At 41.2% G+C, this 27154-nt stretch overlaps 1 protein-coding gene across 11 annotated transcripts in view; it reads right to left on the bottom strand.

Moving 5' to 3' along the window:
• The window catches only part of LYST (lysosomal trafficking regulator), a 252313-nt gene that overhangs the window by 20314 nt on the left and 204845 nt on the right, over positions 1–27154 (bottom strand). For 10 of the 11 annotated variants that reach the window (XM_049644953.1, XM_049644958.1, XM_049644956.1 and 7 more), the window contains 9 exons: positions 26637–26881; positions 22408–22474; positions 20572–20728; positions 17166–17306; positions 14107–14324; positions 9149–9379; positions 7010–7199; positions 3563–3699; positions 566–664 (listed from right to left, as the gene is read on the bottom strand). In XM_049644953.1, the coding sequence (XP_049500910.1) occupies positions 566–664; positions 3563–3699; positions 7010–7199; positions 9149–9379; positions 14107–14324; positions 17166–17306; positions 20572–20728; positions 22408–22474; positions 26637–26881 (1485 nt within the window). Of the gene's footprint in view, positions 1–565; positions 665–3562; positions 3700–7009; positions 7200–9148; positions 9380–11656; positions 13019–13051; positions 14325–17165; positions 17307–20571; positions 20729–22407; positions 22475–26636; positions 26882–27154 lie in introns of those variants that run through there. The other variant, XR_007460678.1, reaches the window with a different exon arrangement.

Genomic DNA, 27154 nt, shown 5'->3' with positions numbered 1-27154 from the left:
TAAGTATTGCATAATATGTCTTTTCTTCACTTGACTGCTTTATAATTTAATTTTCAAATCCTGGAAATTCAGCAAATGGCTAAAATAAATTTCTTTCAGAAAGTGGTAGAAATCAAGATGGGCTATTTGGATTTTGCTGCAGTCCAGAGGCTGTAGGAAGGTTAAATATTAGAGGTTCTAGACTTCCAAATTTTACAGAATCCTGTGGTATACTCCTAGACGTTCAGGTCGACACCAAGAATACACGCAAACGAACATCACAATGTGATGAAGAAGTATCATCACAAAAGAGATCATGACTCAAAATGCCATCTGTCTGTGACAACAAAAATAAGATCTTTATAATCATTTTCAGAAATTTTCGTGATTCTAATAAACCTAAAGAGTCAGATACGTGGCCTTTTATATTTTAAGAGCTTGTGTGAAGAAAAGACTAAAGAACGAAAGATTAGAGTGCAAACATTTCCAGTTAATCTTCTACAAACGAATTATACTTCATAAGCATTTTTTTCCCCTCACGAACAGGAAAATCCCAAACTAGCCGCGACATGAGCCCCAGGCCTACCGTGCTGCTGGTGAGCCTGTTTGCGTAGGCTGTGATGACACCACATTTGCTCCCAGTAAACAGCTGGCAACTGTCAGGTACCCAGGCACAACTAGTCACCTTTGAAAGGGGACAAACCAAGGATCAGCGTGTTTAAAAGGCAGGAGAAATGTTTCTACTTCTCTGACAATTATTTAAAATATATATAACCACAACATTTAATGAACATTTTACTTGAAGTGATTTAAAAAGGGCAAGATATAATAACAGAGTATTCTGTAACTTTAAGCCAGATGTCTAAAGGCTATTTCTGAGTATTACAGTATATCATCATCTATGATTTTACATTTTTCTGCGCGCGCGCGCGCACACACACACACACACACACACACACACACACAGAGTCATCTGTTCCTCAGAAGGTTAAATAAAACGATCCAGGCTGAATGTGTGTGTGATGTGTGCCTGTGTGCGGTTTTACACATTTACCTGATTTTTACTTTTTTTTTCTTTTTTCTGCTTCTAGTGGGGAAATGGGGTACATTCAGATAGAGGTATTGCTTCTCACAGTTCTAAAGACTCTTAAATAGGAGGAGAAGGAAAGATAGAGGTGGAGAAGAAAATCTCGGATTATTCCTTTGGGGCTGTAAACCCTTCAGTCCTAATCAGGGAGGCCCTGTTCAAGGCCACTCAACTCTCTGCCTACTGAGTCTTCCTCTGGCTCCGGGCACCAGCTGACCCCCCCGTCCCCAGTGGCTCTGCTCCCCTGCGTCCCTTCTGTAGTCCCACCTGCCCCACAGCCCACGTCCCCTGACACTGCACTGTGCTGAGAAGACAGAGGTCATCAGCCACAGATCTCATCCTCTCCCCTCCTTCGTGCCTCAAGTGTCTCGGGGCTTCTCCTGATTTAGAGGAGAAAGCCCCTCGCTTTGAAGAACAGCCCCAGCCCCACCCAGTGTTCCGCAGAACCTTTGTCTGTACTCTCTCTGAATTTCAAGCTGTCTTTTGCTGGCTTCTTCCCCTGGACCTGTACATGTGCTCAAATGTCCACTACTTTCTTCACCCTGGCTCTCCTTAACCTTCCAGACATCAGCATCCAGTGGATCCAATTTTATTTTTTGAATTTCTTTCTTAAATAGTTCTAACTATTTGTAAGGGTTAATATTTCATGACTTCTTTCTTAGAGGTCTTCCATAAGAACAAAGAGAAAACGTATTTATTTTTTATATATAGAATAAAACTCACTGTCTTGCAATTACCGTATGGGTCTGCTGAACTCTTTTATAAACCTAAGTTACAATTACAGGGTTTTAGGAATTTCATCTTCCCTCTGGCTCAAAACACTTTGCTGTTTCATCACTGTGGGAGTTATTTCATCAATTATTCCCAACGATGCTAACACAAAACAAGCAAGAAAATGAAGAATGATGGATCTCCTGGAAGGATAATGTACGATGTGAAATGAACTGTCATCCTTTGGTTTTCTCACTGCATTGTCCAAAGAGTGTTGTCATCTTTCAAGAAAACATAAAGGAAGGCTGGAGACACCATTTCTGTAGTCTGCTTTTAGCTTTCATCGAACACAGTTGGGAATTCAGAATTTTTCATGTTCTACTGATAATAGAAAAGAGAAGAAAACTGACAGGGGACTATGTTTCACGATTCTGAGATCAGTCAGAAGGTGAAGGCAAGGGGATGGCAGGACTCCCATCTGTGATGATGAGGATGCTGATCGCTGATCGTGGAGGTGAGATCGGAGTGTGAGTCCTCAGACGGTAACATCCGGGACGAATTTTCTCAAGCTAAGGAACTGCTGAGGGAACAATATGTCTCTAAGGATGAAGATAAAATATGGCGCTCTCATCCAGGTAGCCATTTGACTGGAAGTTCTTCATCACACGGTATTTTTCTAAAAGAATCTGGATGATCCTGTTTTGCTAAAAGGGCTTACAACAGTACTCTTTTGTTCTTTAATGATATGCTTGTGTGCCAAACTTTACGTGATAGAAATTAATTTGTGATGCTCAAATGCTTACGAAAATTTCTAATAAGGTGGTTTTTCATTGTCCTTTCGCTTACTTTTGTTACTTTACTGGTAACCAGATAACAAAAGGTCATGACCTTTTCTTCAGGTATTCTGAGGGTTAAGCAAAGGAGTCACTGCTCTCCTTTCTTTCACCGCCCAAAATCCCCACAAAACAGCTTACTCCATTCTCACGTGCCCAGGGAATGAGAAAATGTTAGGACACATGAATAGGCACCAGGTGTTATGTAGATAATGGAAGTCAGAAAATGGCAAAAGAATTTCCCACGGAAAGAAAGTCACAGAAAGAGGGTTTAACGTACAATTTACTATGGGAAAAAGTTGTGGCAGTATTGTGTGCCTGTTTGTGTGTGTGTGTATGTGTGTGTACATATGCAGTATATATACTATATATATATACAATCGGAGACATTTTTACAACAGCTTTATGAGAGAGTAGTGGGGAGTCCCATTACCCCAGTTTCAAAGAGGAGGAAAGAACCTCAAGTTTGGAAAGGTGAGGGTGCTTGCCGAAGGCCACACAGGAAATAGCCAAGCTGGGACACTAACACGGATCAGAGGGCTTTCGCTGGGCCCAGTGCTCCTTCTACCCCATCGCGATGCCTAAACGCCCAGTCTAGTTTGCAAAAACCAGGCAGAGAAGATGGCACTCTGGCTACAGAAAATGACACAGTGACAAAAGACAAGCAAACACTGAGAAGGAAGCAATGCTGATTTTGTTCCAACAGCTGACGCTGACTCGGTGATTATAACACTGTCTCTGTGAGGTACTGGGGAGAGGACAGAAGCTGGGGACAAAGTCAGGACAGCAATGGTTGGGAAACCAGAGCGCTGGAAACAAGGCAAAGTCCAGCATCGTCAGCTTCTGGGCTGGGTTAACTGCAGAATGTTAAAGACCAGCTGCTACCGGTCTGACTCCCTTTTAAAGCATTGTGTTTAATCAGTATTATAAAGTACTTCATAAAAAAGTTTACCTGATACTGTTGAGAACTTTGTATAAAGTTTATTGGAGGCTCACTTTGTTTGCTCTTCAACCTTAAAATGTTATCAGCATATCCCCAGCTCAGGATGGCTGACCACTGAATGTCGGTACTGTTCATGCTTCTCACACCTGGAGAAGGAGAAATGAAAAGTGTCCGGTTGCCATCATTCCACTGTTACCGGCAGCCCCCCAGAATGGCGGGTTAAAAGCTGAAGTTTACATAGAACATAGTATCTTTCCAGTGCAAATCACCTTTATATTCATAAGATGGACCGATTTAAATTAGTTTTATTCCTTTCATGCTAATGGGATTCTAAGAGCGGAACTCTATTTTTTTTTTCATTTGTGATGCTTTGGCTGGGATTTGATTTAGTACTAAAATATCTGTTAAGGAATTTTTATAAAAGACAATGATAGTCAGGCTTACTCTATTCATGTTCTATGACACTTGGACTTAAAAAAAACAAAACAAAAAAAAAACTAGGGACGCCTGGGTGGCTCAGTTGGTTAAGGTCATGGCTCAGGTCATGATTTCACAGTTGGTGAGTTTGAGCCCCGCCTTGTGCTCTGTGCTGACAGCTCAGAGCCTGGAGCCTGCTTTGGATTCTGTGTCTCCCTCTCTCTCAAAAATAAATAAACATTAAAAAAAAAACTTAAAAAATAAATAAATATAAACTAGATACTACTTAAATAACTTTGTAGATACCACCTGCTGAAGAATCAGTATAGACAACTAACTATCAATATTAGAAAGAGAACATGGCTACCTTAGAAGCAATACCTGTCCTAGGAAGGGTTCATTCCATCCTGTCAAGTGCAAGGGCTTTGCATAGCAGACTTTGATTTAAAGAGGTTCTGTTTTCTCTTTTTTACAACATAGTTTTATGTCTTTGGGGGATAAAGATTTGGACATTCTGACATCCCTTTTCAGTACTATTCAAAATCTATTCTTGTTGGTGGGCTGAATATAGGTAATGCAGCATAAATGCCACACCCGGTACTGGCCTGAAATTTGGATTGCTCAAGCCCCTTTCGGAGAGACAACGTGCTTTATTTATTGCAGCACCTATATAATGAGCCCACATATAGAGGAATAAAACAAATGAATATTTGTTGAAAGAATCAATAGCACAGTGAAAATGTAATTCACAGATTGGTTTTGTTTTGTCGACTATAATACCAAATGTTGACATCAGTTTTGCAATAAAGGAACTGGAATATACTCACTTCATATAAGCTGCTCTAAATATAAGCTGCTGGGGAAAGGAACCACATTTCGGGAGTCTCAGGGCCTCTCGAATTCCACCATAATGCCTGGCATGCAGTGGGTACTCAGTCAACCAAGTGTTCAGTGAATGAAATACATAATATAACCGTTCCCAGTTTCTCATTCCAGCACTTACAAGAGGCACCACCTTTTTTTTTTTTTTTTTTTAAAGAAAAATAAACTTCTCCTTTACCGATTAGAATAGTGAAATTTAAATCGCAGTTTGTAAGAAAATGGCTTTTTCAGCATGCACAGGCTTGGACTCAAGCCCCAGAGGCTGATACAGTTGGCTCAAATGGGACCCAGGCAAGTATGTTTTGAAAAAAAGCATCTCAGGCACTTCTGAGGCACAGTTTACAAGTAATTGGCCTATCCTGGGTTTAAGATCATCAAAAGGATCTCAGCTTAGTTGTTACATTGTGTTATGCATGTAGAGCTTAGCAGAACCACACAGTTATTTGATGCAAGGGTGCGCCACACCACGCAGCTGTTAGCACACGACCGAACTCTCATCTGCAAGCTGAGCCCTCACTCCCGCAAGGCCGCTGTGGAGCACTGGGCTGTTGCGTCCCGGGTGCAGCGGCGAGTGCACACGGTCCCTGGGCCCAGGGCGCTTACAGCCTGATGGACATGTACTAAGCACTTAGAAGGAGTCAGGCACTGTGCTCATCATTCCCCGCATTATCTCATTTAATCTTAACAGCAAATTACCTGTGAAGTAGATCTTTCTGTCATTCCCATTTTATGGCTCAAAAGCCAGGATTCAGAAGGTTTAGGTAATTTTGCCAAGGTCAGACAGCTGCTAAGTAGCAGAGCTGGGACACAAACTCAAGGCGCTGTGCCTCCTGAGGCTGTGGCCAGGTCTGTGGCGTCCCCTGCACGCACCTAGATGCCAGCAAATCCCAGACGTGTTTCGCAAGGAAACAAAGCGTAATCTGAACGAACACAGCTATTAAGGGCACACTCACTAAGGGCTCTGGTTGAAATGGCACAAATAAGGTAGACTGACGACCATATTTGACATATTTTAGTTCACCGTGCTAAGCGGTAACACTAGCCCTTTCTCTTCTGCTCAACGGAGACAAACTTCAATCCACTCTAATTTATTTTTCAAGGGAAATTATTCACACACTTTGGTACTTTAAGTATTATTAGCAGCAAATTAACTTGTAACACACCTCACAACTAATTGTAACATACTCATGAAAATAAACTGCTGATATTACAGTAGGTATGATTAAACAGATTTGCCTTACCCTACTAATTCACTAAACTGAGATAAAATGATATGCAGCCTCTTATTACAAACAAGCATAAAGGCAATCACTGATTCCATGATACAGACAAGAGTAAGTCTAAAAGAACTGTGGCCCAGCCAGCAGACTTAATTTCCTTAAGTGACCTCTGTCATAACGCAGTGCTGCACGTGCTGGAAGCCAGCTGCATGGACCCCCAGGAGCACGGTGTATCAAAAATAATGTTAAACACAAACATTGTGACTGTCAACAGGCGTCTATCTAGGCCACACGCTGGCTTTTAGGTAAATCTGCACACGCCTGATACGAACAGATGAGCGCCCCAGGCATTCATTCTAGTGCCCAAAGCCCGTGCCTAGTAAGTAGGGAGAGTTCTTTTATAGTGAACGAAATGGTTAATTACGTTAACCATGACGTAATTACAGCCCTTTTCCATGTGTTGCTGTTAGCGAGTTAGGGCACAGAGGCTGAGACAAGAATTGCTTTCCAGGCATACCTGTTTTTAAGACCTATTTTCAAGGCTATCATGACTTCCTTGTTTTGTTTTGTTTGTTTGAATCTCATGACTATACCTTCTGAGGTACTAATTTGCTAGTCTCTTCTGGGATTCAAGGGCCTCAAAAGATATATTTCTATAGGATGCTTTCATCTTGTGAGCATAACCACACGATACTTGTTCTTGGCTTTGACTCCTCCTCTTATTTCAAATGGCACTGCATTTAATCCCTCCCCCCCACCCCCCGCCAGGTGGTATGTTTAATTCCTACTTTGCACTAAATAACCACACATTTGAATGATTTTGGACTCAAAATCCATGAATGACCATGGACTCAAGACTGAGAAATAAAATAGTAGCACAGATGAGCTGGAAACAGTCAAATCTCATGAGAGAGCTACCGAGAATGTTTTCTTTTACCTTGTTCTTTGCTGTATGTCATCAGCAGACAGAAATTTTGGGACAATCCACAGATGGCTCTGGTGGGCAGAGCCTGGAGAGAACCAAATCTTTCTCCGTGGGGCTGGCTGAAGCAGACCACAGGTACCGGAGCACTTGGAGAGCCTACATACTCCCCCCACTTCAAGCCTTTTATCCACGACAGAGGGCTCTAAGAAGAAAGGAAAAAGTCAAGGGTAGTAAATAGAGAATGACTTCTAACTGAAATTCTAAACAAAGAGTAAGCAACCTGATTAGAAGCCCTTTGTAGGCAAGAATTATATTCTACTTTTTACTGCTCTATGCTTAGCATATGGAAATCTGTGTTCCTTGTTGCTACATGCAGGGATGAAAGTACAGATGGGGCCCCAGTCCGCATGCAGCTGGGTTCTAGCTGGGCCGAGGGGCAGACGAGAAACAGACAGACGCACAGACAATATGGCAGGTGGTGAAGCTCTAGGAAGAACAACGGAGAAAGGGAAGAGAGCAGGGAACGAGGGGGTTACTGTCATAGATACGGAATGAGGGAATTGAGGAGGGGACATCTGAGCAACACCTCAAAGAACTGGGAGAGCAAAGTGGGGCTGTTGTCCGGGGACAGGCCGTCCCAGCTGAAGAGAATGGTGGACACGTGGGTCCTCAGTGGGAACGAGGCGGGTGGGTGCCACGTTCCCGTTGCAAGCGGATATACGGCTCAGATCTATGTACCAACCGCAAACAGCTGATTAACACTAAGTATTAGTAGATGAAATCGCATTTATTACTTTTCAGGGATGTACTATTAAATTATTTTGACATGGTAAAATAATGGATTCCACTGAAAGACACAGACCCTGGTAATGATAATTACAGTGATTTGTGAGGCTTCAAAGTCTTAAGGGTTACGTTGACAAATAAACGTGAAACAAAAAACACAGCTTTCAACTATGAAACACAACTTTGGTGATCTGGTTTTGGCAAAACATCATACTGATGTTTTCAATTTGAATTTTACTGGTTGTATCACTTTTGTTTGTGTTCAACACACACATGTGATATATGTGAGCTATGAGTATAAAGAATTTCCAGGTGTTCTTTTTTTTTAATGTTTGTTTATATCTGAGAGAGAGAGAGAGAGCGTGTGCACACGTGCGTGCAAGCCAGGGAGGGTCAGAGAGAGAGGGAGACACAGAATGTGAAGCAGGTTCCAGGCTCTGAGCTGTCAGCACAGAGCCCGAAGTGGGGCCTGAACTCATGAACCATGAAATCATGACCTGAGCCGAAGTTGGACGCTTAACCGACTGAGCTGCCTAGGCGCCCCTAGAATTTCCATGCGTTCTATTTGTGTTCTACATTTAGTGATTTAAGTAACCTTATTTTAAGAAGTGACTGTCAAAACAAGGTCTGTGAAAACCATCCTTACACTGGGTCACGGTTTGTTGTAGCTGCAGACACGCCGCTTTACGTCACGTCCAGGACCCTCACAACCTCCTTCCCTCGCCTCTTTGCTTTCTGCTGCAAACCTTTACAACGTTTGACAGTTCACAGCCTCCCATCTTATGCTGCTTTGATAATGAGGAATTTAGCTGAAGGTTAGAATCCATTTTTCTCTTCAGGCTTGTTTGCTCTACTTCTGTATTTCAGAGGAAAAATCATGCCTATTTTCCACTTTAAGAGGCAACACTTCATCATCACAGTCTGGTGGGGCCAAAGATACACGTAAGGTTCTGCTTTAATTGTGAACCAAACGTTCACGCTTCTGGTCAGTACTTTTGGTGGAAGATGGTAACCAAGACCCTGCCACGCCCACGCTCAGACTATTCTCCAGTCCTGGACGGTTCCCCTCCTCTGGTGTGCGGGTGCCTGTGATGCCCCTGCCTTGTGAGGCTTTCCCTGGGAATAGCCCTCTGGGAGCCGGCCGTCTGAGCAGAGCTCCCCAAAGCACTCTCTCGTGTCACTGACACAGCGTTCACTCTGAACACAGCGGCGCTGTTAATGGTGTGCACCTGTGCTCACTGGCCGGCGCACACCTGCAGGCCGAGGCCCTGTTCACTGGGGTGTCCGTGGAGTTGGGGAGAGGGCCTGATATCTCTGGAGTTGGATCAGTTTTTGCCAAATACTATTAAAATTCAAATGACATACCGGGTAGGTAATTTCTTTGACCTGTTCTCGGGTGTCCCTGAAAGCAAACTGTACTAACAACCCCACGGCAGCAGGGAGCTCTCCTTCGATGTTGAGCTTGGATCCGGGTCTGCTCGCGTGGGCCGACTGGAACAACTGACGAGGGGTCTGGCCGTAGGTTTTTATCATGGTTTCTAGGGCCCGCCTCTGAACAGGGTCTTCAACTGCAGACACATCCATTCCAAAATACGTCTGAAGAGTAAAAGGGAACGAGAGGTGGTATATACAGAGTGAGATTGGAAACGGCACCAATGGGGAAACAACTTGTTTTATTCTCTAGGTAGTAGTTTACTCTTCTCTATTTCAATGGAAATGGCTTTTAATTGTGTTTGATCAGTTAGTAATTATTAATGGTCTTTATGAGATAAGAAGAGAAGTAATCAGCGTTCCTGAATGAGTGAATGAAAATTACGTATCTGGATTGATGGGTGCTAATTGTGTATGTTTATAAAATTGATTTTTAATTTAACATCAAAGAATGTAAGACTTCATTTATATGCACAGCAGAGGATATCATCAACAAAATGAAAATGCAGCCTACTGAATAGGAGCAAATATTTGCAAATCATATCTCTAATAAGGGATTGATATCCAAAATATACAAAGAACTCCTACAACTCAACAGCAAAAAACAAAACGAAGAACAACCTGATTTAAAAATGGGCAGAAAATCTGAATAGATATTTTTCCAAAGAAGACGTCCAGATGGCCAACAGACACATGAAAAGGTGCTCAACGTCACTCATCGTCAGGGAAATGCAAATCAAAACCACAATGATATATCACCTTGCACCTGTCGCTAGTATCAAACAGACAGGAAACAAGTGTGGGTGAGGATGTGCAGAAAAGGGACCCTTGTGTATTGCTGATGGGAATGTAAATTGGTGTAGCCATTATGGAAAACAGTATGGAGGTTCCTCAAAAAATTAAAAATAGAAGTACCATGTGATCTAGAAATTCCACTTCTGGGTATTTATCCGAAGAAAACAAAAACACTAATTTGAAGAGCTAGCTGCACCCCCATGTTCACTGCGGCATTATTTACAACAGCCAAGCCATGGAAACAAGCTGTGTCCGTTGATGGATAAGTGGATGAAGAAAATGTGATACACACACACACACACACACACACACACACACACACCACACAGGAATATTATTCAGCCATACAAAAGAATGAAATCTTGTGACAACATGGATAGACCTTGAGGGCGTTATGCTAAGTGAAATAAGCCAGAGAAAGCCAAATACATAGGATACCGATTATATGTGAAATCTAAACAAGCAAATGAACAAGCAAAAAACGAAAAAACTGAGCTCATAGGTACACAGAACTGAAATGAGTTAAGGCAGTCAAAAGATACAAACTTCTAATTATGAAATAAATAAGTCCTGGGGATGTCATGCACGGCACGGTGACTATAGTCAATAACGCTGTATTGCATATCTGAAAGATGCTAAGAGAGTAAATCTTAAAAGTCTTCATCACAAGAAAAAAATTCTGTAACTATGCGTGGCGATGGTTGTTCATGAGACTGTGGTGCTCATTCCACAATATATATAAATATCGAATCGTTATGTTACATCAGAAACTAAGATAATGTTACATGTCAGTTATGCCCCAATTAAAAAAAAAAGAAAACCAAATGAGGTTTTTCTTTGGACTTGTCTTTCAGTGAGGACTCATGAAAATATAACCAGGATGTTCAATTAAGCTAATCTAAAATAACAGCTTCTACAGGCAGATTAGCAAGTGGACGTACTTTTTCTGTAACCACCTGTCAGATATTGGTCAGAAAACTAGAGTCAAGAGGTCAGCCAAAATCATTTCAGGGGGTCAACGAAAATGACGAGACAAGGTAACTTTCAGCTTACGGCAACACAGGGGCAGAAGAAAAGCGGAGGACCCCGCCCTGCCCCAATTTTCTCAATTTGTAGAAATGAGGACTAGAAGTTCAAAGCCATTTGTATCAGCCTGAAATTATGTGATATCCAATATTCTTTTGTTCTTCGACATTAATATGCTCCAAGAAAGGTTTTGATTCCTCTTCTCCTAAGACACAATGGATGGTTTCACAGGAGGGTTTTCTGTTGCTAACTCATGTAGGGGCCAAGGGCAGGCTGCCCCAAGATGGGCTGCTTTGGCATACTGATTATTTTAAATAAAAGTTACTTAAGAGACCGGCTGTGCAAGGAGACCCAGACCCTCCTCTGTCCCCCTGAGAGCTTTCTCCAGTGGCAGGAAGTAAAAAGACATCCTTATCACCAGAGGTGGGAAATTTAGAGTGGAGAAGGTTGCATAAACAATTCTTGTTACTTTTTACTAACCTACTACCCCAGCCCAAATTCTGTTTAGAAATCCTTACTAAATGAAGCTCTCAAAGTTAGGTTTTCTTCGTTTTGTCAATCCCTCACAGATTTATTGTCCCTTTGTCTAAAAAGTGTAAAAACTGCCTGCCTGGGTCTTAATTTCATTTTTGAGCCTCTTTGTGCACGTAAGTAAACTTTGGATTTTTTTTTTTTTTCCCTGTTAAGCTGTCTCATGTATATTTAGTTCCTACTCCAGCAGGAAGCGCCTTGAAGGGTGGAGAAAGAATTTTTCATTCCCTTCACTCACATATGCCATCTTGGGGATGTCTATGGATCTCAGCTATTGAGGCATATTTTCTCTTAGTAAGGAGCCTGGATTTTTGAGGCCTATAGGCCTCCTGTTTTCCTGGACTGAAGAATCAGGACTTTGAACACTAGTATCATTGAAACCCAAGCAAAGTCTTTTTGATTTCCGTCCTGTAAGCTCAAGAGCAACACATCTATGCCTTATGCATCCTCGGAGAGGATCAATTTAATCCTGATTTCCTGTCCCTGTGTTTGCTTTGGAGGTTTTCACACACACTGAAACTGACTACAAGTTGGCCGGAGAGAAGGCTGTGATGAGCCGCCGTGTCCCTTCGGCCTCCCTGGGCCGTCTTGGTGAGGCTGTCGGTGGAGGCCAGAGCACCGCTCGCTCTCCTCTGCAGGAGGCAGAAGACCGGACGAGAAACAACGCCAAAGTATCCCATTTTGACTAAAACATGGTAGAGAGGGCGGTGTCCTCCATGCTGTCACCCTTTTTAGGACATGAAGCTGGAGAGAAAGGGGGGTTAGGGCAATAATCGGACTGGACGTGGGGTAAAAATTCAGGATTTGTCACAGTCCTGTTCTTTCTTCCTCAGTGTTGGGGGAAAAAAGACTGTGTATAATGTTAAATTATGGAAAAAAATCATTTGTTAAAGTGATATCGAGGAAAAGGCAAAAATGAAGTTAAGTACGATGTTGGCAGCTAGTTCAAGTGTGGTGAAAATTCCAGGCTCTTTACTGTAAAGAGTGCTACACTTTTCTCCTTCCTGCTGTTGTCTCTGAGAGTCGGATGGGGAGCAACATGCATGTCCTTCTTAGCCGTCAGTAGTTGGGTACAGACCTGTCATGTTTTGTGCAGACCCACTTGTACAGGGTAGCTTTTAGCATTTAATCAGGCATAGCCAATTTCATTACATATCTAGACATAACGTTTCTATAAATGCCAAAATAAAATTTCAAAGGTTCTTCAGAAACTAAATAATCTTCAACACTCACCACCACTGCCATCACAAGGGATTAAATACTTGTTATAAGTGCTTATCTAAGCATGGTCATTCTTTTTATTATTATTATTATTTTTAATGTTTATGAGAGAGAGAGAGAGAGAGAGAGGCAGAGAGAGGGAGACACAGAATCTGAAGCAGGTTCCAGGCTCTGAGCTGTCAGCACAGAGCCTGACGTGGGGCTCGAATTCACTAACTGTGAGATCATGACCTGAGCGGAAGTCGGACGCTTAACGATCATGACCTGAGCGGAAGTTGGACGCTTAACTGACTGAGCCATCCAGGGGCCTCTCAGGATTATTATTTCTAATAGCAAACAGATACTAATTAAATATCTAACAATAGGGGATGGTTAAATAAATTATTGTTATATGGCCATCCTAAGGAACAGTGGTATAATATAAATGGAATGATATATATGTATAAAAAAAGTCTGGAAGGTGGTTTTGATATTTATCTCTGGATAGCGATATCAAAGTTGATTTTTAAACATCTTCCTTTTGCAGTCTGTATTTTATACATTTTTCTAACGAGGCACAAATATTGTTTCTGTATTAAGGAAAAATGATGCCATTTCAAAAGAGAATGCACATGTAGGATAGTGTGCAGGAAAGAGTTAACGTGGCAGGCCTGAGCTGCTCTCCTTGCAAAGACCCGCTGTAAGGCTGGCCCTTGGCTGCTAAAAGGGAACACAGGTTTCAGGAGAGTTCCTGCCGTTTCCTAACTCATAGGAGGGGCTCACTGTGCCTCAACTGTTTGCACAAACGATGTGCTTATACTGAACACCTGCCTTCCTTCCGGGAGTCTGGGATTTCAGTACGTGTGAGAGAGAGTACTTACATGACCAGCCCTCAATATAAACACTGGGCTCTGAGTCGCTAATGAGCTTCCCCGGCAGACAACAGCACACGTGTTGCTGGAGGAGGTCAGTGTGTTCTTTGTGATCTTCTGGGAGAAGACTCTTGGGAACCTGTGCCTGGTCTTCTCCAGATTTGCCCTATACATCTTCTCCTTTTGCTGATTTTGTTTTGTATCTATCACTGTAATAACTGTTAGTATGACCATACGCTGAGTCTTTAAGTCCTCATTTAACCTGGGGATGGTCGGTCCTGAGGAACCCGCAATAGATAGATAGCGTCTTTTTTTTTTTCTTAGTTATTTTTAAAGAGGTGAAATATAAAACCTGAAAAGTCTAGTGCTATTGCTAATTCTCTTTGATTTTAAAGAAACAGCCTAACAGCTAACCCTTCATTCAGGTTCTGCCTTACATAAATGCATATTTTTAAAAAAGCCACTTACAGCAGGATGAAAAACATTGATGGCTTGAACGGAAGCCTTCCCTTTTTGCTTATACCCGAATACCAAGTCAATCCATTGACAGATGTTCTGGGACACGTAGTCAGACTCTAGAGCCTGTCGATGAATGAGGATAAAAAGACGGGGATCGTTACGTGCCCAAGGAGGGAGGTTGACGTGATTAACCCGTTCACCGTTCTGACGCACACCAAAATCAAAACCTAGAAGAGAAGAGTAATATTAATGCTTATCTCCCTAAAGCATGCTTCGTTTGGCCTGAGCAGGGTCTTAAGAGTTTCCAGAAACAGACATTACGTCCTATCACCAGGAAAAGCAGAGGCAAAGAGAATAGTAACATCATTGTTCATTTACTTACTTACCTACTGATAGAGCCACGTGGGTGAATGCTATCCTAATTAAATTTCAGATTTCCAACTTTATCCTTCTACCACTTTATATCATATTGAAAAAAAACAGCAGAAAATCACTGCCCACTAATTTCAATATTCCACTTATCAAAACTTCTAATGTATTACGTGCTCAAATATCTATTCAATTATAAACTTGGTTAAAATCAAATTGAGGCTTTGTATAAGCATTTCTTAAATAGTGATGTTAACATCATAGTAAATTTAAGACTTTATTTAGTAAATATTAGCATTCTGTCATTTAAAAAAAATGCAACTCATACAAACTATGCACATTCCTAAATGAACTGTCTATTAAGTTTATGGTAAGACTAGAGGTCTGTCCAGATATGATTTCTACTAAGCATTCCTATGGACACCAAAATTATGCCTACACACTGAATAAGAGCATTCTTCTATGATGTAGATAAGCTGTTTTCTAATTGTTTGGAAGGGTAAACAAAAATCTTAGAAGTGTTTATTTTAAAAAACTGTCCTGAAAGAAATGTTGAAGAAATGTTTTTGTGCTACATTTTATGGACAGAAAATGTGGACACCATAACAGAATAAAAATGAAAAAGGATCTCTTCGAAGCTGATTATGCTCCATATAAAATTAAGTTGCTGTCTGCCTCCTTCTAGATCTTGTGAAACCAGATAGAAGGATAGTCGCTAAGTTTGGAAGTATTTTGAAATGATCTGGTGTGCAATATAAACCAAGGGCTTATATAAATTGACATGGAGTGCGGGTGGGAGCCCTCTCCAAAAGCTCAGCTCATCCTACAGACAGCTGCAGTGATTGAAGACAACTGGCCAAGAAACTGCAGAATCTGTTTCTGCAGAGCAGCTTCGGGAGAAGCAGCAGGGATTTACGGATTTCACAGCAGTGAAAGAGGCACCCGAGGGCTGAGCTGGGGAGGGGCTGAGCAGCAGGGGGTCTGCATAAACCCAAATCATTCCCAACTGTCAAATGCTCTGGGGACACATCACACGGAGCAGATGACTGAAAGTACGATGAAAGGCTGATGGGAATGCTGATAGGAAATGACATGACGTACATTACAGCAAAACTATATTTTCCAAAAATAGCTATACCAGCACTTGCTGTGTTGCATGCTTTTCCCGGATCTCGCTACTCCCCCATCAAGTGGCACAGTCTGAGCCCCTTCCCTCCGAATGTGGGCGGGCACTTGTGACTGCAGTAGGAGTGCCACTACGTGACCACCAATTCGAGGTTGGAAGAGGCCGTGAAGCTCCCGCTCGTCTCTCTTGGGACACTCGCCTTTGGAACCCTGAGTTGCCAGGTAGAATGTCCAAGCCCACCATGCTGTGAGGAAGCCCAAACCAGTCCACGTGGAGAGACCACATGGAAAGGCATGGGGATTACATAAAGAGAGATGTCCTCCAGCCCCCAGCTGTTCTGATCCCCTGGCTGGTCCAGCTCCAGTTAACCTGAATGCAGACACCCAGCCAAAACCACTAAAAGCACTGGGCTGAGCTGTTCCTGAATTTCTGACCTCCAAAACCTGTAATGATAATAAAATTATTGTTGTTTTGAGGCACTAGGTGTTGGAGTTATTTGTTATGAGGCCTGAAACATACACAGACAGAGGAAACAAGCATGGATTTAAGTGAGTCCCAAACTGCAGGTGCTGACCATTCTTGGAGGCTTCTCATCTGGGCAACATTATGAAATGTGCTCCAGGTAACTAGCAGCGTGGGTTTATTAATGATTCTCCAAACAGCTCTAGAGAGGCTAGTTAGTATAGAATAAAATTCCAAAGTAATTTTCCTAACATGAACTTCTCTAAAGCTATGACCATCAATTTCATATATTCCTAAAGGTCACACAAAAATATGGAATTAAGTAATGCACGAAAATGACCCACCAACATCTCTTAAATGGTTACCTGATCTTCTATTAAAAAACAGGTATGGTTGGGCAAGATTGTTGGGTCCCTGGCATCACAGAAAATTTGATTTTATCCTCTACTATCCCTTTTTGGTATTAGATGGTTTTGGTTAGGGTGTTTTATTTCTAACTTGGTCACTCCTCATAAAATTGTTGAGATTTTAGTCAACTTACACTGTGCTTTCAATAAATTCATAACTTTAAAAAAACATTTTTTTATGTTTTTATTTTTGAGAGAGAGAGAGAGAGACAGAGCACGAGCAGGGAGGAGGCAGAGAGAGAGGGAGACACAGAGTCTCAAGCAGGCTCCAGGCTCTGAGCTGTCGGCACAGAGACTGACGTGGAGCTCGAACTCTTGGACGGTGAAGTCATGGCCTGAGCCGAGGTTGGATGCTCAACCAACTGAACCACCCATGTGCCCCCATAAATTCATAACTTTAAAAAATAATGAGCATATTATAACCTTTGCAGTCCGAAAAAAGAATAAAGCAATTTCTATAACAAAATAAAAATACATGTTTACAAATACCCTTAACGGTTAAAAGTTACCCATTTTCCACACATATTTAGTCCTTTAAAATACTTAAAATTTTTGAGCTCACTTGGAAATAAAATCATATACTTGACAAATAAAAGTATTTCTCTTATTTGGGGATTCAAATTGTAGGACTTTAAAAAGCTATTTTTATTTTTAGAAAATTATAAAATAAGCACAGAAATATAAATTAGGAATGATTTACACACCTTCACGGTTGACTAAGAATTCTGGAAGATAAAAAAACTCTGGGATAAGTTCTTTGACATCAGTCATGGACTCAAAAGATGAGAGGCGCCAAGTTGTATTTGTAGAATGAAAAGTTCTGTCTGGAATGTCAAAACTTTGATCTGCAAAGAAATACAAGTAATGCAGTTAAGACACAAAGACCTTCTTCCATTTGAAGCTGGTTACAATTAATTTACTTCTGCTACTTCAAAAAGATGAGAGTGATGGTCGTTTTGTTTTTCCACAGTTTCAAAGAGGTTATTCATGTTCTTGAAAGGAAATAGTTCTATACATGAGACCGTATTATTTTAAATCTGTATTATGTTTTCTTAGTACATATAACCGGATGAATTTATATCATTTATTTGTTTAACTGATTATTATCTGTCTACCCAAGCAGAATTAAAGTCCCATAACAGCAGGGGCCTGGGGTATCACCCACAACTAGCACATACTAGGTGCCTGAAAATGATCTAATTCTTGAATGAATGAATAAACAAGGAAAATTAAAGTTCAAGTAGGTAAAATAGTTTTTTCCCCATCAGAAAGCAAAATTATTCCTCTACCTTTAATCATGAGGACTACTTCTTTTTTTTTTAATTTTTAAAAATTTATTTATTATTATTTTTTTAATGTTTAATTATTTTTGAGACAGAGAGAGAGAGAGAGAGAGAGAGAGAGACAGAATGGGAGTAGGGGAGAGGCAGAGAGGGGGAGACACAGAATCTGAGGCAGGCTCCAGGCTCCTGAGCTGTCAGCACAGAACCTGACATGGGGCTCGAACTCAACTACTGTGAGATCATGACATGAGCTGAAGTCGGACACTCAACTGACTGAGCCACCCGGGGGCCCCTGGACTACTGTCTTACTTTTTTTCTTTTTTTTTTGGAGGGCGGCATTGCTTTTTAGTAATGTTCCAGCTCTAAGCTAAAGAATAAAGTACAGTTTCCTATAAATCCAAATGAAACTAAGCACAGTCACTCCTTTGTTAAGCTTTCCTGGTGCAGACTACTAACAGTCAAGAACTGAGTTTGATTTTGCCTCTTTTCTGTCAACAGTTGTCAGACTTTGTAGCCACAGGGCAGGCCTAGAACATTAAATGACAGCCAAAGGCCAGCCCCTGAAAACACCGGCTGTGTAGTGCTTCTTAGGAACCATGTTGTACCATCTAAAATGTCCTTGGAGTTGCTGAAATTCTGAACAGATCTATTCATGGAGAGAAGGTCACAGACTGATCTCAGCATCAAGCAGGCACAATTTTAAGAAGATATGTGGAATTTCTTCCCCAAGTCTGAGCTGCCCTGCCCTGCAACCTTTCCTACTACTTTTATTACTTTCTCATCTATTCTGTTGTCAGTTGGCTTTGGAGAAAAAAGAAGCAATCTAAATGGAATCTAGAAAAATTAAAGGCAATCCCGTAAGGCTGCGGTGGAGTCACAGGATCCAGACGAGACACGGCATCTAGACGGAACTGTGGGACCAGAGGAGCACACTGAGGGTTCTGTTCAGATTTTCACTTTCTCTGCTGTTTCTTAACTTAAAGCGACACTACAAATCCCTATAATCTAGAATGTGCACGTACTAACCTAGCGGTTCTTAACCTAGCACTTCTGTCCCCAGGGGACTTTTAGCAATGTCTAGAGGCATTTTTGGTTCTCACAACTGGCTGGGAGAATGCCACTGGCATCAGGGGTGTAGAGGCCAGGAACGGTATCCTGTAACACAGGGCAGCCCTCACAACAAAGAATTATGCAGCTCAAAACGACTACAGTACCACGGTGAAAAACCCTGGACTAAACCAAGAGTCTAGAAATAAATTCAAATGCCAACATAAATCATTTGAAGCTAAAGAGATGAAATTTATTGGGACTGCAGTAGCCTGTCCTTTTTCTAATCATCCTTAAATACAACGAAGAAAACTTAGCATAATAGCAGTGTATCTTTAAGAATCAAGAAATTTTAGTTGATTGGGTGTTTACATTAATAGATTCTTGGGCTACATGAAAAAAAAATGGAGGGAAGTAATAGTTCTATTACACACCTCAGTGGTCCCAAACTACATCAGAAACATTCTTTTTTGTTCTGACTGCCGTGTTTTAATAATGGGATTCACAAATCAGAACATGTCCAGAAGGATTATCAGAATAGTAACAGGTTTGGAAACTAGAGCAAAAAAGATGGTTTACACATTAGTTTTTAAAACTCTTCCGTAAGTACAGAAAGTAAGCAAGTCTTATTTATTTTTTGTATTCCTTGCAGCAGCTGGGATAAAACCCTGCATACAGGAGGCTCTCAGCCTGATGTCAAATTAACTAAGGGTAATTAGCCTCAGGATAAACAGGACTGAAAGGGAGAGAGGGGACGGGGTAATAATCTTCAAATATTTGAACAGCTGTCGTGTGGAACATTTGTTCTGTGTCCTTACACAGGGAGAAATATAGGAAAGCCCCTTCTATAGGCCAGGTAGAGACAATACAAAAATGCATTCCTCCAAGAGGTTGCATATGAATAAAAATATCTAAAGAAGTTCAAGAAGGGTTGAGTAAGTGAGCGGATGACGATTCCACAAAGGATTGTGGGTGCCATGAGGAACTACAGAGCTCATACCATAGTTCTCATTAGAAACCGAGAGGTAGAGTGTCCCTATTTGCACACAAGTCAGTAAATGCGTCTCTAAGTGATCTTCCGGCCTGCAGGCTGCCACTTAAAACACTGAGGTAGATTATTAACCAGAAAGTTACTAAGGTGAAGGTGGCGGTGTGGCTCTCCTCTTAACTGGTTACTTGCAAGAAATTACAGTAACATATTCCCCCAATGTGATAACTTATGTGACCTGAAATAACTATTAAATTGAACATCTTTAAAAAGTGAATTTCATACCCATGGACAGGGTAGATTTTATGGTATATGAATCATATCCTAATTTTTAGAAAATGAATGGCATTTTTATAAGCTTGGACATGTCTAATTTGCAGCTAAAGTTTGACACATTAGCAAGAGAATTTGGCCTACTACAAATTTTTGGAAGAGAATTTTACTGAAGGAATAAGTAGAATTCGTTTTCCTGTGGTTTTGTTAGTCTCAATACATTCTCAGCAAGTATGTCAGGTTTTTGTTTTTGTTTTTTCCTAATGACCCAACAAGATATTTTAGGTAGTTATAAGATAATCCTTACCTTAAAAATAAGACAGAAACAGAGAGGATGGGGAGGGTGGGTGGGGGATGGGCTAGATGGGTGACGGGCACTAAGGAGGGCACTTGTTGGGATGAGCGCCAAGTGCTACATGTAAGTGATGAGTCACTAAATTCTACTCCTGAAACCAATGCCACACTGTACGTTAACTACCTTGAACGTAAAGTAAAAAACTGCGTTACAAAAATCCTTACCTTGGTAGGCTAGAAACATTTTCGTGAACGGAGGCATCCTGACCAGGAAGTGGAGCACCGTGCCGCTATTGGAGTAGTGGGAGCCGTAGTGGTAGGGCTGCACGGGAGGCATGGGGTCGTCCTCCCTGGCTCCTTTGCGGTACTCCTCCTCCAGGTACTGAAGGAAACAGGGAACCAAGACGGCGTTGGTGGCAAAGCGCTCCAGGAAACGCCGGAAAAGCCTCACCGGTTTTCTTTTCCATCCTCTGCTAGCACCCCTTTGACACCTTTCTCCATGGCTGCCCTCCCACCTGTGTTCGGACCGTGTCCCCCTCGGTGCCCTGCTGAGAGGCCTGGCCACTCGAGAAGCAGATCTCAGTCTGCACCTTCACTCTCATTCCGTCACAGGAAACTCACCTGTTCTGCACCCTGCCTCCCAACTAATGGCTTCTAATGTCTCAGTTGACCAAGCTGTCAATAAATGAGAGCAACTACTGTCACCAGAAACTCTGCATTTTAATGGATGAATTTCAAGCCATAATGCTATGTTCTTTAGAGAAATTCTCCAGCAGTGGAAAAGCAACGGCAATGGAAAAGCCGTATCACATTATTGAAATTCGCAGGCACTGATGTTTAACACTTTATGGCTGTCCTGCAATGTAGTTACACTGAGATAATAAAGAATACAGTGATTTTTCACTACTCCTATCTTCCCATCATGAAGTAGGAAGCTCAACCAAATATTTAATATCTGTCACTATTCTCATCTCCCATAGCTTCTGTCTGGCTCTGATAACAAGTCAGGTGATAGTGAAACTTGGAGTCACTTCTCCTGGATTCCATAGCACCGCCCCCTTTTCAACTGCTGGAGAATCAAGGAGTGGCAGTTATAAGACGCCTGGAGAGATCTTTCTGGAAATGTGACATAAAACAATGTGAATATTAGAAAACTGGTCCAGCTGCTCCTACCTTGATGCTGCTTAAGATAGCAGCCTGTTGGCTAATAGGTTTTTAAAAGGGTTTCCAGCAGAATTCCATTAATGTTAATTTTACAGAACTAGATAATTTATACTCTTTGAAAAATTTTTACATTTATTTTGAGAGAGAGCACGAGCAGGGGAGGGGCAGAAGGAGGGAGAGAGAGAGAATCCCAAGCGGGCTCCATGCTGCCAGCACAGAGCCTGATGCAGGGCTCGATCCCATGAACAGTGAGTTCAGGACCTGAGCTGCAATCAAGAGTCAGACATTTAGCTGACTGAGCTACCCAGGTGCCCTGATAATGTATACTTTTAAACCTTTAAAGTCTGGTAAATTTCTGCTAATAAACCAATGCATGATTTGCTGAATGTGAATAATAAGGAATTATGGTACATTATAAATAGACTGATATTATTATATAAATAAAACTAGGGAATACAAATAGCAGGCACCTGAAAATCTCTGATTAAAATTTTTTTAAAATGTTTATTTTTGAGAGAGAGCGAGCACACGTGCGTGAGTGGGGGAGGGGCAGAGAGCAAGGGAGACACAGAATCAGAAACAGGCTCCAGGCTCTAAGCTGTCAGCACAGAGCCCGATGCGGGGCTTGAACCCACAAACTGTGAGATCATGACCTGAGCTGAGGACGGACGCTTAACCTACTGAGCCACCCAGGCCCCCTCTCTGATTTTCTTTTAAAAGGAATGTATTTAACGTTTAAAATCATATAATGATTTCCAGTTGTCTGCCAATCAAAGCACTTTAAGAAGGGGAAAACAGAAAAATCAATACTATAAATTTAAAATTAGGTAAAACACCAGTCTATAGAATAAAACTTGAGTTTTCATTTACCAAAATATGAGGAAAAACTAAACCTACCTTGTAGGTGTCCACATAACGATCTTCTTTTTCTTTATATTGCACAGCTATAGGCTTAGAGAGATTTCTACAAATGAAGAGATGATAGAAAAACATGAAATGTTTTGATACTGGCAAGATTGAGCTGCCTACACATCCATATCCCATAAGTAAATCAGTGACCAGCAAATACTGGGCTCTTAATTTAGTGCTCACACATGTTGCTTTGCAACTAACAGCCATCTTCGAAAATCATGATTTAGTCAATTGATTTAATCATGATTTAAGAGGTAGAATTTTTCTAAACAGATCCATACCAATATTAGGAATTCTTAAATTTTTCTTTTAATGTTTATTTAGTTTTGAGAGAGAGAGACAGAGACAGAATGTAAGTGGGTTAGGGGCAGAGAGAGAGGGAGACACAGAATCCGAAGCAGGCTCCAGGCTCTGAGCTGTCAGCACAGAGCCTGACACGGGGCTCGAACTCAGGAGCTGTGAGATCACGATTTGAGCCGAAGTCGGGCACTCAACCGACTGAGCCACCCAGGCGCCCCAGGAATTCTTGACTTATGAATAATCTAGACAAGAAGAGCTGTCCCTCCTCCTCTCCCCACTTCCTCTACTTCCTTCCGAATCACAGCTGATGTTGCCCAGAGCAGCGGATTCCTGCCAAGCCCTGAAGTTCCTGTGCCCGTTTTCCAGACCTACACCTATTAGGCAGTGAAGACAAAAGGGCAGTTTGGACGGGAAATATGATCATGAGGAGATGTTTTATGATTATTAGACTAGTTACTGAAAATTGAAGAAATGACACTTAAAAAAATTTTTTAAATTTTATTTTAAGTAGGCTCCATGCCCAATGTGGGGCTTGAACTCATGACCCCAAGATTAAGAGTCACATGCTCTACTGAGTCAGTAGGCACCCCAAAATGACACATGTGTAAAATGATCGAGTGGAGATTTGGAGTGTGAGTAGTGAAGTAAGTATTTTGCTATCTAATTCATAGCTAGGGACCGACACGAAGTTTCACAGCGTAGAGGATGTCTGCACGCGTGTAGGTGTGTCTGTGCTGGTGTTCACGCAGCATCAGGGAGGCGAGAGAACTCTACGATGAATCCTCACTTTAACAAGCCACACAGTCAAGTAGCATCCCTGGGCAGCATTTGAAAGAGCAAGAGGAAAACACCCAACGAAGAGCGGCCTCGCTGGCCAAGGAGCCATCTGGTCTGGCAGCGGGTGCAGCCACCTGGAGTTTCAACATCTGGCTCCCTAACGAGATCAACATCAGGATGTGCCCAAGTTTCAGTAAGTCAAACCAGATCTGCTTAGCTTAATATATCTATGGGGGGGGGGGGCGTGTAATTATTTCCCAGGGATATTGAAATTTGTGATATTAAACACTAACTTTATTTTTGAGAACTTTCTCATCCTAAAAAAAATTGTTAAAAAATAAAACAGTTTTATAGAATTGATGCAGACTCACATCGCAAAATAGGAGAAATCATGTTTAAGATCCAGGCATGCAGTTTTTTTCTAAGTAGTGTAAATAGGTTTTTTTTGAACACATGTAACACTTATTGTTGTGGTTGAAAAATGAGAAATTACTGATGAGCAGAGTAACCCCAAAATCGGCTATAAAACTATTACTCACAGGTAAAACATTTTGGTATATACCTTTCCAGGAGTTTTCTGGGTTATCTGCACATGTATACTCATATTTAGAATAAAAATAACACTTTTCCCCACCTGTATCATATATTTCTAAAATACCATTTTTAATGGCAGCAACATGAAACAGTTTTCTCAAACCTAGTGTGGGGCATTTAAGTTGTTTCTAAATTCTGGCTACTTAAAAAAAATGATGTAAGGACTCTCCACAAGGATAAATGCATGCAGGGCCAGGCATCACCAGCAACAAACTGCACAGAGTTCTTGCCCTCGTGAAACTTACTCCCAGTGGGAACCTTTCTGGTAAAGTACACGTTCTTAAGTATTCCTAAGAAAAAAGCCCCAGAAGTTAAATTGATAAGACAGAGTATGCACACTTGAAGAGTTCTTGGGCTACACACTCAAATTGCCTTCCAGAAAGATTGAATCTATTTATACCAGCAGTGTATAAAATGTCTACATGTCCGTCAGGAATGTACAAAAATGGCTGGAAGATAAGTAACAGGCTACTTGCAGTTGCTTAAACTGACAAAGATATAAAACTGAATCTTATTTCTGGAAAACTATCTGAAGTAGGCCTACTTTTCAATAGTTATGATTAAAATACTCTAATATACCAAGTATAATTTGGAGTCAATTTCTCTTTAAATTACATACAAGAATTTTTTTTTTTTAAACTAAATCACCAGAATATTTCCTTATCAACAAAGACTATTTGGTTACTCTAAAATGTAGACCATTCAGGAAAGGCAGGATAAATGCAATTTTAATTCTTTTGCTTTACTTATTTGAAAATTTTTTTTGAAGTTTATTTCCTTAGTAATCTCTACCTGCAACGTGAGGCTCGAACCCACGACCCCGAGATCAAGAGTCACATGCTCCTCTGACTAAGCCAACCAGGTGCTCCTTAATTCTTTTGCTTCGTTTGACAAATTTCAAAAGTAAGAAATTGGTGCCCATAACTAGGTCCAATGGTGACCAGCAAACTTGTCTGCGGGGGGGGGGGGGCTTTAAAAAAGTATCATTATTAACTTAAGTGTTCTTTTTATTTAAATGTGTTTTAATCGATTGTAGTCATTATTCTTTCCGATGCTCAGATTGTGCTATCTTTGGCAGTGAGGTCCACTTATGGTTGGCTCCTGATCCCTTTACTTCTTTTGATTGTGGTAAAAAACACGCAATGCAAAATTTACAATCCTAACATTCCCCAAGTATACAGCTCAATAGTGTTGATCATATTTACATGGTTGTTGAACAGATGTCTAAAACTTTTTCATCTTGCAAACCTCTATACCCACTGAGCAACTCCCCCCCTCCCCATCCCCTGTTCATCCCTGACCCCAGCAACCACCGTTCCACTATCTGCTTCTCAGTCTGTCGACCTTAGACAACTCACATAAGTGGAATCACACAGTATTTGTCACTTAGCACAATGTCCCCAAGGCTTATCCATGTTGTAGCAGGTGACACTCTCTCCTTCTTAAGGCGAAACAGCATTCCACTGCGTGTGTATACCGCATTTCCCCCTTCCAGCCATCCAGCCATCCATCCACAGACAGACACTTGGGTTGCCTCCCCTACATGGCTGTGGTGAATTATGTTGCAATGAACTTGGGTATGCAAATATGGCCCCCAAATCCTTCTGACAAGACTGCATTAGTTTCCTTGCTTTCTGACACAACAAATATCCCACATTCATCTTATATGTCTTCTTTTAAAAAATGTGGAGGAAATGAGAGAATAGGAAATCACCATTTTGTAACCCCTAGGGAAATAAATGACTCCAGAAATAATCAGCAATGACAGCAACAAGTTCAATGGAAGCCTGAACCTCTGGATCAATCTGAGCATCACTCCAGTGGGATATCATATGTCTCCTGATACGGGGCGATGTGAAGTTCACACCATCACCTGTAAAGGATTCTTGCCAAAAAAGGTTGAACCTTAATCTAAGCAAGCCTTTAGAGCTAATTTCCAGTCTCTAGGAAATACAGAGGCTAAAGGAAGAAGCTAAATACTAACACGGGAAAGGGGGATATCCTACAAGATAAAAGACCTGTTTTGTTTTGGTTTTTTCAACAAATCAATGTTAGGAAAAAAGAGAAAAACACAAAAAAACAAAGGCTTATTCTAGACATATGTCTTTAGAGACAGAGCAACGAAAGGTGTTTTTGAGCCTGATATAAACAAATCAACTATAAAAAGACATGTTTAATATACTGGGGGACATAGGAAAATGGACTGGGTATTGGATGATGTCATGAAATGATTGTAAATTTTCTTAGATATGGTAATGGCACTGCAACGTAGCACGTAACAGAACATTCTCTTTTTTCTTAAGGAGATGTGTACTGAAGAACACAGGAGTAACATGACAAGATGTCTGTGATTTGTCTTAAAAAGGGAAAAAAAAGATGATACAAGTTTGGCAAAAATCTTCGTAACTGTCGAGTTGTGATGGACAGATGGAGCTCATTGTATATTCATTCTATATTGGTGCATGGTTGAAAATTCCAATAGGACTTCAATGAAACAAAGATAGCATAGAAACAAAGGTAAAGGTGATGATGTGTTTAGTTACCTGTAGACCGAGGGATCACTGAGGTCAAGGGTCTCACTAACATAGTCAGCAAGTATAAACGGGAACACTGGATACTGCATGAGATCGTTGAAGGATCGGCCGGCATGTTTGTTTAAGTGAGTCAAATATTCAAAATTTGTAATTTGTCCAGTATACCATAAATTTGTCAGAGCGTTGATGTTGCCATATTCCAGGAGATTAGGGAGGTTATTTGTTAGTATACTGTGGTACACGTCATCACGAACCTGCAAAGGAAGGGGAAAACAAGCCAGGTTTTGTTTTAGGCTACTGAACCTTTTCTCCAAAGATTATGCACATTACTAATCCCAAGTCCACAAAGAAAGTACTCTTTGCCCAATTAACACCAACTGCCGGGGGACTGAGATTCATCTCTGGATCTTTCCCCAAAGGCTGGGCTCCTAACCATTATGTTGTGCTGCCGAAGAAATTAGTTAATAAGAAGGTAAGAAAAAGTCTGTATAGAAAAATCACTCATATACAGATCCTAAAAAAAAAAA

The sequence above is a fragment of the Panthera uncia genome, chromosome D2 (assembly GCF_023721935.1).
Source record: "Panthera uncia isolate 11264 chromosome D2, Puncia_PCG_1.0, whole genome shotgun sequence".
In the NCBI taxonomy this organism is placed as follows: domain Eukaryota; kingdom Metazoa; phylum Chordata; class Mammalia; order Carnivora; family Felidae; genus Panthera; species Panthera uncia.
This window is presented reverse-complemented; position numbering and strand designations above follow the sequence as displayed.